Source organism: Panthera pardus, unplaced genomic scaffold, assembly GCF_024362965.1.
Source record: "Panthera pardus isolate Hobbes unplaced genomic scaffold, ASM2436296v1 HiC_scaffold_17, whole genome shotgun sequence".
Lineage (NCBI taxonomy): Eukaryota > Metazoa > Chordata > Mammalia > Carnivora > Felidae > Panthera > Panthera pardus.
In genome coordinates this window covers 52,095,573-52,110,005 of record NW_026526732.1, presented here as the reverse complement: position 1 = coordinate 52,110,005, position 14,433 = coordinate 52,095,573, and the positions used below count along the sequence as shown (strand labels likewise).

General features: G+C 43.9%; 1 protein-coding gene across 3 annotated transcripts in view; it reads right to left on the bottom strand.

The window, feature by feature from the left end:
* Window positions 1-2,101: 2,101 nt before the first annotated feature.
* Window positions 2,102-14,433, bottom strand: part of SLC22A16 (solute carrier family 22 member 16) — a 41,366-nt gene continuing 29,034 nt past the window's right edge. For all 3 annotated transcript variants that reach the window (XM_019443086.2, XM_019443089.2, XM_019443087.2), the window contains exons 5-8: window positions 13,180-13,307; window positions 10,595-10,704; window positions 9,068-9,167; window positions 2,102-2,494 (exon numbers count right to left, since the gene is read on the bottom strand). In XM_019443086.2, coding sequence (XP_019298631.2) covers window positions 2,285-2,494; window positions 9,068-9,167; window positions 10,595-10,704; window positions 13,180-13,307 — 548 coding nt within the window. In that variant the 3' untranslated portion in view covers window positions 2,102-2,284. The remainder of the gene's footprint in view (window positions 2,495-9,067; window positions 9,168-10,594; window positions 10,705-13,179; window positions 13,308-14,433) is intronic.

Below are 14,433 nucleotides of genomic sequence, written 5' to 3'. Positions count from 1 at the left end.
GAACGCTTCTGGACACTTATAAATACAGAAACACATACATGGGTGTTAGAGACCAAATGTTGGTGAGGTTCGAGGAGGTAAAAACAGTGGGGGCTCTCCTGAAGGGATTAGTGCCCTTTTGAGACACCAGAGAGCTTGCTTGCTCTCCTTCTCTCTGTCTCTCTCGCTCACTTGCTCTCTCTGTGCACAGGCACAAAGAAGAGGTCATGTGAGCACATGGGGAGACCCTGGCTTGCCCACAAGCCAAGAGAAGAGGCCTTAAAATGAAAGCTACATTGCAGGCATCTTGATCCCGAACTTCCAGTCTCCAGAACTGTGAGAAACAAATTTCTGTTGTGGAAGCCCCCCAGTCTGTATTCTGCTATGGCAGCCTTAGCAAACTAATATAGACCATAGAAAGAAAGTCGAGAAAACAGGTTAACTAAGAGGGAAAAACCTAAGTAACAGTTGAAAAACAATGGGGCCCCTGTGTGGCTCAGCTGGTTAAGCGTCCGACTTCAGCTCAGGTCATGATGTCACAGGTTGTGAGTTCGAGCCCCACATTGGGCTCTGTGCTGACGGCTCAGAGCCTGGAGACTGCTCCAGACTCTGTGTCTCCTTCTCTCTCTGCCCCTCCCCCACTCACACTCTGCATCTCTCAAAAATAAATAAACATTAAAAAAATTTTTAAAAAAAGAAAAACAAGCTAAGGTTAAAGGAAAAAAAGAAAGAGACACAAGAAGAGGTGAGATAAAAGAGAAAGAAAATCTCCCTCTTATATCCTTCTATTATTTTGTTTTTCTTTACAAAGGGAGAGAGGTTTGGGGGTTTTTTTATTTTCCAAGTGATAAGGCCAAGTGAAGAACTGAGGTTATCCAGGGAACTGAATTAATATAAAAAAGTCTGAATAATTCGGGGCAAATCCCTTTTTCCCCCTTAGCAATGCTTTTTAAAAACCAGTATCTATAAAGTTGTCTTAATCCTTTTACTTGCCTCTGCCACTAATACTTCACCAAATTCTTTTTTTTTTCCTTTGAGAGAGAGCGCGCCACGCACGGAAGCAGGGGAGGGGCAGAGAGAGAGAGAGAGAGAGAGGGAAAGAGAAAGAATCCCAAGCAGGATCTGCACTGTTCACACAGAGCCGGATGCAGGTTTCAAAGTCATGAACCGTGAGATCATGACCTGAGCTGAAGTCAAGAGCTGGACACTTCATTGACTGAGCCACCCAGGTGCCCCAGTACTTCACCAATTCCAATAAAGCGTATCTGACAGCTCGATTTCTAGAGCAAAGAAGAAAAAAATAATGAGCTTCTGATGAAACCGTAAGAAAGAAAAAGTCCAAAACTTACAGCAAACTTGTCTGAAATGTATTCTCCTAAAGGTAAAATTATGCCCAAATTTTGCTGTTGAAATGTTCAGGATGTTAAACTGAACATATTTGCAAAATATAAACTGAACATATTTGCAAAATACGGTTTTAGATAAAGTTGAGGAAACAAAACTTAGTACTTAAAAAAAAAAAGAGTAAAATCTTCCTGTAAAAAAAAAACCTCTCAAAAATGAATACTTAATGTTTTTGTTTTTGTTTGTTTTTACACTGGTGACAGATCCAAATGGTACTTAGAGGCAATTTCCTGGATGATCTGCAAACAAAAATTTTGCAGTGCACTAAAATGCCACAGTTTCTCTGTAGCTTGAAGGAGACTTAGGGAGGGCATTTGGCAAATTTAGGAGAGATAAGAATGTCAGACTAGAAAACTCATGCCTTGTGTCCCAAGGGTGCTGGAAAGCAAGATCCGTTTTTTCTGCAGCTATGGTTTTCACGGTTAAATTATGAAAACAAACATTTTTTGACAGAGCATTTCTGAATAAAACCTGCATTTAGAGCTAGGATTCTCCTAAGAGGGAAAGGAATATCAGAAATAGAATCTTCAAAGGGCTTTGTCAAAAGCTCCCATGCCCATTTTTCCCGGTCCACAGTTCCCAAGGACCCTGGTCCTGAAGACAGTGTGGGTCTTCCCTCAGGCGGGCACAGCAGGGGACAGGGGGGAAGGTTGAGAATCAATGACATATAAGAACAAATAGGAAGAAATATTTTGTGGCAATAAAGCGGCGTAAAAAATGAGAATTCTCATCTTGGTTTTATTTCTTTTACTTTTACAAAATTATCATTTTAAGACTTTCTTACAAAAAATTTTTAAAAGACACATACAAATCACATTCAGGAGATGAGAATAATATTCCTCTAATACAAAGTCATGAAAGTAAACAATATTTCAGGTGCTAGATGGCACATATAGCACATTTATTCACTAAGACCAGAAACCCCTGAGTCAATCACTTCTATTTTTTCCAACGCAGTATTATTGGTTGTGGGAAATAATTTGCCTGAACTATCTTTTTCTGTATCCTGTTTAGCAGCTTCCTCCCAAGTCGTTGCCAGAGGCCTTCCCATGGTTTCTGGAAGCATTAGTGACAGCACTCCACTGATGAAGGCCAAAATCCCAACAAGCAACTAGAAGGAATTTAAAAAAAACAATAATAAGTGACACACCCAGAAAGCAACGTACCCTTCAGAATAATAATTTCTGAGCCTTTTTCAGAGGCAATAGAATTAAATTTGATGTAACAGTTGTCATTTTTATTTCCTGGTGAAATCTTTGGTTACTTTTACAGAACTAGGCTTTGGTTACTTATGCAGTCTGGCATAATGGTCACTCATCACTTCATTGACCACTATGGAGACCTACTCAATAAATCCCAGTTGTGCCTAGAGTAGTACTCTTGCAGGCATTGTCCTAGGAGATGCATGGAGAAAAAAAAGTCCTTATTGCATCTTCCCGGATTCCAGAGTCTTATAGAGAAACCCAGCAACTGAGCCTTGGGTTGGGACTTAATGGTCAGAGACTGCCTTGGTCAACCTTGTCCTTACCCCCAAAACTGGTACACTGTCAGTGTTCAATAAATGGCACAGAATGAATGAATGAATGAATGAATGAACGCACAAATGGAATGTTTCAATGAACCAAAGCCTACAGAATTTAGGGAGAAACCAAACAAAAGCAAATGAAAACTAATTGCTACTTTGGGGGGGTAAGGATCCATCTAATTTCCTTAAAAAAAATTCAGTATTTCTTTACTTTCCAAATTTTGACACATCAAAGGCAACCTTTTAGATTAGCACCAAGGTGTGTGCCTTTAAAAAATGCAAATCACATTACACCAATTTTACCTCAATTTTTAAAATGCAAATCTATATATCTATTCTCTGTTGATCCGTATGAGGTGCTGGGTGGATTCTGGAACTAAACCTCCACACAGTCTGTAAAAATGTGTTCCATCCTTACGTAATTCAAACTCGTCCAGCCAAAACTACTGCCTGGGAAGAGCCCGTAAATTAGATGGTTTTCCCGATAAATCCACATACTTGGTGCTTTCACCACCTCTGAAAATGTGAAACGCAAAGCACACAGAGCAACCACGACGTGATGCACGGCCGCCTCAACAATACGCGTGGCCTTGAGAAGACAGGGCTTGGTTTTGTTTTGTGGAACGCTGCTAACCTAATTCTTAGAAAGACATGAGCAAGCCTAGAAGCAGTAGCAGAATTCAAAGCGATCCTCCAAAGGACGCTTGAAGGTATCTTTGGTGCCTGGAGAAGTAGCAGGTACACCCACCGAATAAGTCGAAACGAGAAATAGGATCACTGGAAGATCCAAGACAGGACTGGGGTTTTCTTTCTGGCTTGGCAGTGAGAAGAGTCCCGCAGTACACAAACCCATAGCCCTCCAGCCCCTCCTCTCTATCAGCAGAAGACCTGGTCTCCCAGCCTCCTGCTCAGCTCCCTCCAGCCCCTCCAGCCTCCTCACAAGCCCCTACCCCTCATGCCCCACCTCTCACTCCCCCTTCATCCTCTCCAGACCCCACTGCCTCCGGCCTCCGCCTCAGAAGGGGGCTCCTCTATCAACAGGCCTCCCTCCTTCTCACAGGTTTTTGACCTTTTCCTTTCCACTGGTTGTTTTCCTTCAGTAAAAACAACAGTTCTCGAGCCTCTTATAATCTCTGTACCCACTCCTCCTGGGAACTTGTTCTTGCTACCTGTGTGAACTTGAGCAAGCTACCTAAACTTCCGGCTCCTCGGTTTCCATATCTATGAAATGGAAATAGCAATAGTACCTCCCTCAGAGGACGGTTGAAAGGTTTAATTAAAGGACACATTTAAGGCACTTAAACAGTGCCTGACCATGGTAAGCAGTCAATAAATGTGATTTTATCATTCAAAGAAGCCAGAGAGGCCCTCAGCCTGGGCCTACACCACTCTGGCTGCTAGCTCATCCCCTGCACGGAGGCCACTGCTTCCCGCTGTCCTCTCTCCCTCTCCTTCCACCCACAGGAGCCGCGCTTCCCAAGCCACAGACTCCTAGCTGCCAACCAAACAGACATTTTCCTGTCCTGGTCCTTCTTGGCCGCTGTCCTCTCCTGCCTTCCTCACCTCCTCTCTTCCTTTGGGGTCCTGGTCACCTCCCCACCTCCCTGGCTGCCGCACCCGGGCCCTCCTTCCATCACACCTTAAATGCCATCGTTCCTAGGGCTCTGCTCTTCAGTCTGCTCACCCCTCCCTCACGACTCCCACACCCACTCCCCCCCCAACCCCCCCAGCTCCAGACCTGGAAAGGCGTTGCCTCCCAGACGCCTCTGCCGGCCGTCCTGCAGGTGCCTCACACTCATCACACATAATTCCAGGGCGCTGTCCTTCCCCACTTCAACCCTGTGACTCCTCCTGGGTTCCTTCCAGCCCCAAGAATGGCTCTGGCATCCCTCCTGCTTCCCACCTCCAGCACAACCAACGGGTCACCAGGTCCTGCGGAGGCGACTTTTCCATCCTGTCATCTCTAAGCCGACTGTAGTAGGCATGCACCTCCCTTCTGACCTCCTTTGACATCCCTGCCTGTTTTTCCAGATTTATCTCCTGACACCCACAACCCACCCTAGCTGTTAGCAATAAGCTCGCCCCCAAACCCAAACTGGTCGTGTTCCTTTTTTCTTTTCTTTTTTTTTTTTTTAACGTTTATTTATTTTTGAGACAGAGAGAGACAGAGCATGAACGGGGGAGGAGCAGAGAGAGAAGGGGACACAGAATCGGAAGCAGGCTCCAGGCTCTGGGCCATCAGCCCAGAGCCCGACGCGGGGCTCGAACTCACGGACCGTGAGATGGTGACCTGAGCTGAAGTCAGACGCTTAACCGACTGAGCCACCCAGGCGCCCCTCCTTTTTTCTTGTAAGCTGTTGCCTTCCTGTTCCCTGTAATAGGTCAACTTATAAGATATCAGAAAGCTTATTGTACATGAGTTCGGCTTAAACTCACCTTTCATGAATAATTGAGATAAAAAGCTTATGTAGTTCCCTATTAGGGTTATGGGAAATTACTAACCACCCTATCTCGCTTCTGTAACCTCGCCTGCTTGCTAAATAGATAACTTAGGTTGCAAAACGTTCCCCCACCCCTTCTACCAAGATCTAGCCTAGACAAGACCAACATGTAAAAAGTCACGAACTCACTCCCCACGGTATCTTAGGTGTCTAACTATGGTCATTTTAAACCCTCTTAGGACAAAGAACTTTAAATTGATAGGTTCTCGCCAAGACTAACGTCTCTGTGTCACAATATGAATGGCTACCATGAAATGCTATAAATTGTAATTGGTTAACTAAATAATGACGTACTCTGACTTGCTAAAATCCACATAAGCTCACTGCTACTTTTGTTCGGGGCCATTCTCTGCACTTTTTTCTCCTTAAGATCAGGAGATCAGGTTTGGCCCAGCCGTGAATAAAATCTTGCCTCGCTTCTATTCGGCGTCTGGTGTTGTTTTTTTTTTTTTTTTTTCAACAGCACCCTGTTTCATTCCCCCTGCCTAGAATTCCCTTCTCTCCTTGTCCCCTGGCTGACCCTCACTGGCTCTTCCAGACACAGATTAAAGGCCCCCTCCTCCAGGAAGCCTCCCCTCTGGCCTTAGCCTGGGTTGGTCGCCCTCTCCTACAACTCATAACTCTGGCATTCCCTACATGCAGCCCTCATCTATAGCCCTTGTCTTTGAGGCTCAGGATGGTTTGCTCTTCGGCCTTCCCCACCACACTGGACCGATGTCTCTCAAGAAGAGGCTGTTTCTCTCATCTCTGCTCCATAGCACCTAACAGAGGGATTGGTTCAAAATCAACACTCAGTAAATCTTTGCCAAACTCAATGATGAATTCAAAACTGAAATGAATTAGAGTCCACTCTTTTTCAGATTACCAGAAAACAACGGTTGATAAGAGAAGCATCAGAATGAGTGATTTTCATGTGCTTCTTTTCAAAAGAGAAAGACAAACTTATCTTTTAGTTTAGCATTTCCATTCCTTCAAATGAAAATATTGGCTCCTTAGGCAGTTTGACTCCCGTAAATAAGCTGAATGAGAAATTTAATCATTTATTGTTTTTACTCATTTAAAACAACAAGCAACATCTGTTGCATCCAAAGGAACCATATTCACAGAATAGTCCTGAAAATATATACAAGATCCTCCTGACAGGGGTCATTTTGGGGAAAGGGGACTAGGGCGGTTCCAGGTCAGGGTAGAGTAGGAGCTCAGTTTTTTGTATTCCCTTTTGTACTGTTTGTTTAACCTCATGGGTGTTTTGCTAGTTATCGGTTTTTCAAAATACAGTAACAAAATCTGGTATTTGGTTTGAATCCAAGCTCTGTCACCTCTAGGGTATGTGACCTCGGGTTAATGATTACTTTCTATTCATCAGCCTCATCTGTAAAATGGGGATAGCAATGAACAGTATCTGCATTCTATGAAGACCAATTTTTGTGGTTTTGCATAACAAGTGACATTTAAGTATCTGTTGTATAAAATTTAAAATCCCTTTTGACTACATAGCCCCTAATTGACTCTTACGGGTGTCTTTTTTTTTTCATCTTTATTAGTTTTTAGTATTTTTATAGTAGCTTGCTTTTATAGATATATGTGTCTTCTGTATGTTTCAGCTTATTGGTTTCAAAAACGCCTTCTCCATTTTTATCTTCTTTTTATTTAATGAGGAACACAAAGTGCTAGCCTAAAGGAGATGCTTCTAGAAAAGCCCATGCCCTAAAAAGGATGGTGGGCTCTCCAAAAACACCTCCCCGCACAGGCTAGACAGCACATATCGTTTCTCAACCTCAGGGTCAGCCCATAAAATATGCTGGCATCCCAACACCTCAGTTAAGCAAACTTGACTGAGTGCCTGTTGCTGGAACGTGAGATTCCCAAAGACATCCAAAGAGCAGGTGTACCTGTGCGTGCAAGGTGATTTTTTTAAGGTAGCACCACACACTTTGTTCTATTGTGAGATTTTGTTAACTGTATTTTGAAAAACCGATAACTAGCAAAACACATGACTTCTCTGACAATAGTGTTGAAGACAAAGCTAATTTTAAAAAGCCAGTCTATTTGATTTAAAATATCAAATAAATTATAACGTGAGTGGCACACAGGGTGAGGGAAATGCTTTTGCTGGACACAGTTGTGGGGATACAAAGTGCCCTGTCTTGCAAGAGGCCAACAGTTTAAGGAGACATGCATGGGGACAAAAACATGCATGAAGGGAGACAAAAACATGCATGAAGATAATAAAGCCAGACTATGGCCGTGGGCTGGGAAAGGGGCACATATGAAATGCTACACAGACTGAGGAAGGGAGAGGTGGGGTCACGGATCCGGATCTTTCTCAGAGAAGTCGGGTTTGCTCTGCCTCTTAAAGGGTACATGCAAGTTTAGCAAGCAGAGATGGGAGGAGGCTTCTCTGCAGAGGGGAGCAGGCATAGGAGGAGAGAAGGGTGCAGAGGAGGGAAGTGGGTGAGGAAAGAAAACAGGATAGGGGCGATCTGCAGGGGGTCCATCTGGAAAGGACTTCAACATCCGGAAGAGCTTGGAGTTTAGTCCATTCCGAAGGTGACGGGGCAGTTGGGTCAGAGCTGTGGTCTGGCAAACTCTTCTGATGGGGTGGGGGTGAGCGCAGGGAGAGAATCTGGGAGGCAGAAGGTGGGGGCAACTGAACTGGAAGCAGGCAAGCTGGGGTGGTTTTGAGAAAGAAGGGGAGGATTTGGGGTCATGGGTTGGGAGGAGAGGGGGACAGAAGCACAGGGTAAATGAAACGCTGATGCTCAAGTGTCAGGCTGGAGGCCACGGACTCCTAACCCAAAGCGGGAGGCAGAGGAGAAGGGCTCTAAGGCACTGACCCCTTCAGTCTGGGAAAAGCTGACTTCGTTTGTGAGACACCCAGGGAGAATATCCATGAGCCCAGTGGAAGGGTGGGTTTGCAGCTTGGAAGGGAAGGAAGAACTGAGAAGAGGTTATCCATGCAGGGACTGGGGAGGATAGCCAGGACGGCTCCCAGAGAGTGAGTCTAGTTAAGGGGAACCCAGAAAAAGAATGAGAAACCTTGAGGACGAGAGGGGACAGCCTAGACTGAGCTACGGCAAAGAAATTCAGGAGAGGGCACCTGAAGGAAGGGGGAGAGGGCCACAGACCCAGGGCTCTCCCCCTAGTCTCAGAGCACCTCGGGCCGCCCCCAAACCCTCCCTGCCTCCCTAACCTCCCACCCCACCTGCTTCCCATCTTCTTCCTCCTCACCATGAAGAGCCTGTCAAGTTTCAGGTAAGCTGAAAACCAGGACCCTAAACCTCTCCACCAGGCACCACAGAACCCTCCAAGCGGCAGGCAGCCTCCAGAATTGACCCTGACCAGCAGGCATGCAGCGGGAACCCAGAGGGAGGACGGACAACAGAGCTCTCCCCACGCAGCTGCATGAGATGGGAGGGGAGAGGGTCCCTCCACAGTGGGCACGATTGCGGTTAACAGCTCACCAGTGGTGGAAGGGATCGACCAACAGGAAAACAGCGGCCACCACTCTACTTACCGCCTGGTGAGCTGTTAATCACGTTTCTAGAAACCTCCATCATTGAATTACAAATTGACTTCCAATGAGTAAAGAGATAGAAGGCAGTTAGCTGCTCTGCCTCTCTGCTGTCTCAGTGAGGGCCTATAAACTGATGGACACCTGTGGTAGGAAGTTCCAAATGCTGGAGAGGTAAACGCAGAACGGGGCCATGATGCTTCCCACGCGGCTCACCATGCTGCCGCTTCCCACGGCCAGCGACCTGCAAACGGGAGGAGCGTTAAGACAGCAGCCACGGGGTGCCTGGGTGGCTCAGTCGGCTAAGCGTCCGACTTCAGCTCAGGTCATGATCTCTCGGTTTGTGAGTTCGAGCCCCACATCGGGCTCTGTGCTGACAGCTCAGAGCCTGGAGCCTGTTTCAGATTCTGTGTCTCCCTCTGCCTCTCCCCCACTTGTGCTCTGTCTCTCTGTCTCTCTCAAAAAATAAATAAATAAACAAAATGTTAAAAAAAAAAAAAAAAAAAAGACAGCAGCCAGAACTGAAGCCCAGCGGAGCACAGAGGCAGCCCCTGTCCGCACGCCCAGCACAGAATAAACCTAAGAACACTTACGCTCGGCCTAATATACTTGAAAATCATTTCACACTGTTTCAAGAATCACTTGTGATCTATATCCACGTTCTGTGAAACAGTGGTGTATACAAGCATACAGAGAGTTCAAGACCAAAAAAAAAGATAAACCATTCTTCCTTTGCTACGCAGATGAGGCCCTTCTGTATATTCATTCAGTCTAACATTGAGAATAACATCAGCCTTCTAGAGCAGGAATTCCTTTGGGGTAGGGAATGGGAATTTGGGAGAACGGAAGATTTATACCTGTGGAACATTCTATTTCAATTTTTTAAAGCCAAGCAATATCTTTTTTTAGGTTTATTTATTTATTTTGAGAGAGACAGACAGTGCGAGCAGGGCAGGGGCAGAGGGAGAGAGGGAGAGAGAGAATCCCAAGCAGGCTCTGCACTGCCAGTGCTTGGGGCTCCATCTCATGAAACAGTGAGATCATGACCTGAGCCAAAACCAAGAGCCGGAGGCCTAACTGAGCCTCCCAGGAGCCCCAAGCAATACCTTAATGTGCTTTTTGTTAAAAGTTATGTAAGGAAACCTTACAGAATATCTAGTAAGAAGGACAAAATGTATTTTTTAAGTGCATAAGAATCTCTTATTAAACCAAGGAGAGAGGCTCTAGGAGAAACCAAATCTGCCAAACACCTTGATCTTGGACTTCTAGCCTCCAGAAAAAAGATTTCTGCTGTTTGACCCAAACTTTGGTGTTTTGTTACAGCAGCCCTAAAAATTAAGACAAGTGACATCAGAACATCAAGAGACACATCCTGAGAAGATTAGCCTTGAGTCGTATGGAGAGTCAGTGTAAGTCAACTGCACTTGAGATTTAGAATGGTTCTAGAATAATAGAGTGTGATTTCACAAACAATTTCTTTAATATCCTTGCTAATGAAGTGTAGACAAAGCCTCAGATTCGGAATTAGCGTCATCCTGTAACTTTCCCATTATCTCAGTGCTCCGGTAACTGCTACCGAAAGAAAGCATTTATACTCAAAGGCCAAATATATTGAAATGACATGTAAGTAAAAGACAACAAGGAAACAGAAGAAAAATAAGTAGTTCTTACCTTACCATGGTTGGATACAGCTCTGCTGTATAAAGGTAAATGAGGCCAAACGCTGCCCCTATGGCAAATTTTCCAGCCATGGTCACCACCACAGTCCAAATAAAGTAATTCTGAAAAGACATGGATTAGCAAAATAGACCATCATAAGTAATACTTTTAAACAGAAAATATAAAATCTTTAACATTATTATTTAAAGCTTTCTAACTACCCAGGATTTTTCAGAACAATAAAAAGTTTTATTTCTCTGAATTTGTTTTGTAATCTCTACTCCTGGTCTGGAAAAGCTTTCCATCTTTTTGAAATTTAGGGAAAAGTTTAATTGTGCCTCCTCCCAGCCTCGGAGATTTCAAATTACCCAATTAGAAAAGCCATTTGCAGAGGCTGCTTTGGAATGAGACATGCCCAGATGGTCCTGGTTCCACAAGTAATTGACCTACTCCTTCTGGAAATGATCCAGCAGAAGGAATCAAAGAGCCATAAAAACAAATTGTGTCCTTTGTGACAGTAATCCTCTAGATTATAAATTATCTTCAGAAGATAATTTGAAGGTGATAAACTGAACTATTAAAACATTTTTTTTTCTTCTTTTGGCTGATAACATTCCTCAACAGTGAAACCCCTCAGCGCCTCCAACTCTGTTTCTGCTGTCCCTGCTGTGCTCCATTTTCCGCTGTGTTTACAAAGACCTCCCACTTTCCATCTTTTCTCTCCTCCCCTATCTGCCAGCTGGATGTTGAGACTCAGGTGACCCTGGAGTCCCTACGTTGAGGATGGCAGCGCCTTGGTCTACCTGAATCCCTGAATAACTCCATGGAGCCAGATACTCTCCCTCCACTTCTGCCAACAACCAGGTGCATCCACATCAAACTTTCTAAGAACGAGAAATAAATATCTGCTTTGGGAAATCACTGAGATTTGATGATGCCTCTAATAAAGCAACTAATGTCACACTGTCACCCTGTGAACTATGTGTTTGCCGAATGAATTTGTTGACAGTCCCTTTCGTAGACAGTTATTTGCTGAATGAATTAATGTCACTTGAAAAAACCGAAGTGTGTTGACATTGCCATTTGGGGAGAGATTTTATCAGAAGGGAGAAATTTGTAGGTAAGTGTTAGTGCCCTGTTTCTAGAAATCCCCATCATCTACTTTCCTGTCTTCCCCATTACCACTGGGGCTTAACCACTATATAACTCAAAGGTTCTGGGGCTCCTGTAAATCTTCACCAGCTCAAAAGCAGCTGCCATCACTCAACTAGTATAGCTGCAAATTACTTTAAAAAGCAAACTAGGGGCACCTGGGTGGCTAAGTCGGTTAAGCGTCGACTCTTGATTTCGGTCATGATCTCACAGTTCATGAGATTAAATAAATACACTTCAAAAAATTTCTTTTAAACAAACCAAAAACGGTATGGATGAAGTCCCCTCACGGTCCTCTGAGTCTTTTTACTGCATTCATATTAGTTGTGTATCAATCACTTGGAAATTTCAGGTACATAAACAATTTGATTTGCCAACCTTGATAATTAAATGGAGTATTACTACAAAAGGAAGTCACTGGGTAACTTAAAGTAAATTTCAAACAATATGCAAAACTTAAAATGCCTTGCTCTAAATGTTGAGATACTATTGCTAGATAATGATACAATCATTACAGAAAATTATAGAAGGTATTTTAAAGTATTGTTATAGTGACTATATTTTCCAAATCAAGAATGAAAATGGATTCTGATAACATTTGGGCGGGGAGGAAGGGAAGAAAAGGAGCCCTTTTTGACGCAAGAGTTATTCTAGGGGACGGAGTTTGCCCAAATGCAGGAATCGGAAAGTTGTTTGAGTAGTTTCTCAGTGAGAAACTGCATTTTTAGGAACAAGCTCCTTGTGGGATTTAGGCATACTAGAAATTGGAAACGACTAATCTACTGCAATGAAAAACAAGATATTCAAATTAAAATAGTCCTGAATATAAAATTCATTTTATCTTTCAGATGTCTCTATGGCTTCCTCCCTCCTTCAGGTTTCTAATCAGCTGTCACCTTCTCTGAGAAGCACACCATCCCCCATCACCCTGGATAAAATAAAATAGTACACATGTCACACACACGTGCACGCATGCACACACACACACACACACACACAAATACACTCTATCCCTTATCTTGTTTTGTTTTTCTTCATACTTCTAGAAACTTGATTCACTGTGTGTCTCCAGCAACTAGAAGGACTCCTGGCACATAAGAGATGCCAGATACATATTTGTTAAATGAATGAATGTTTAAGATAATGATAATCACTGGAAGGCGTGATCTACTTTCCTCATTCAGGATCATTGTGTTTACAAAATGCAACACAGGCCATCTCTGGGAAGTGAGATTACGGGCTTTTTTTTTTTTTTAACATATTTTTCCTTAATTTTTTTTACAATGAACATGTATTATTTATATAACACAGAAAGAATGGTTTTTTTTTAAAGAAAACATTTAAAAATGTTATGTATATATGCTGTTCATATGTCTGAATGGATCTTCGTACTTCCTGTCATAATATAACTAACCGTGCCCTAAATAAAACAAAAAATAACTCACCTTGGGGATCACCATAATGACACCACAGAGCAGTGCACCTGAGATAAGGGAGAACACCAGAACTTTTCTTCTCCCTATACTGTCCATCCCCAAGCACATGAAGATGTAGGCAGGAATTTCCACTGCACCTGTCATTGAGCAAAAGGGCTCTCTATAAGTCATGGCAACCAACTGCACAAGGGGACCTCTCCTTCTAACCCACCACCCAAAAGGAATGGTTAGCCCTCTCCCCACTTCCAGGAGCCCCCAAGAACACCCATTGACTGCCTGAAAGGCGGCAAGACCTAACCCTTTTAAATCCCCTGGAGTGAGGAGGATGTTTCCTGTGAAGGGCACTGATGCTCACACAATCCACCTGGCACTTATCACCTGTCCCAGGGATCCTGCCCCCTACCAGGCTGTCAGCTCCCCAGTACACAGCGTGGTGTCCAGAGGACAGACCTGTCGGATGAATAAATAAGTAAATTCATAGATGACATTGATAAGTTCTGCTCTTTGGTTTCTCGTGCTTGGCAGAACTAGGGAAACTTCTATATTAGTAACTTCAAATTTAGGAACTAAGTAGAAAATTCAGTGTCGGCTAGCTACACAAACTAATGAAAATGTGTGATGGGTTTCAAACCCAAAAGTAAACATTTAAAACTCTAACACAAGGGGCGTCAGGGTGGCTCAGTCGGTTAAGCCTCTAACTCTTGCTTTCAGCTCCTATCATGATCTCAGGGTTTGTGGGATAGAGCCCCGCATCGGGCTTTGTGTTGACCGCTGGGAGCCTGGAGCCTGCTTCAGATTCTGTGTCTCCTTCTCTCTCCACCCCTCCCCTGCTCACGCTCTGTCTCTGTCTCTCTCTCTCTCTCAAATATAAAATAAAACATTAAAAAATATTTAAAAATCTAACACTAGGGGCACCTGGGTGGCTGAGTCGGTTAAGCATCCAACTCTTGATTTCAGCTCAGGTCATGATCTCAGGGTTTGTGGGATCAAGCCCCACGTGGGGCTGTGTGCTGACAGTGGGCAACCTGTTTGGGATTCTCTCTCTGCCTCTCCCCTGTTCGCGCTCACTCTTTCTCAAACCATATAAATTAACTTGAAGAAAAAAAATCCCCTATAGAACAAAAACTTCCTCTGGCCTCTTCTTACTGCCCCACAGCAAAAGTAAAGAGCTGGATCTAGTCCATAACTGACTTAAAAGCTCTTCTCTTGCAAAACCAAAGTTTGCATCGAAGATCCAGAGCAAAAAAGCTATGTATCTACCGC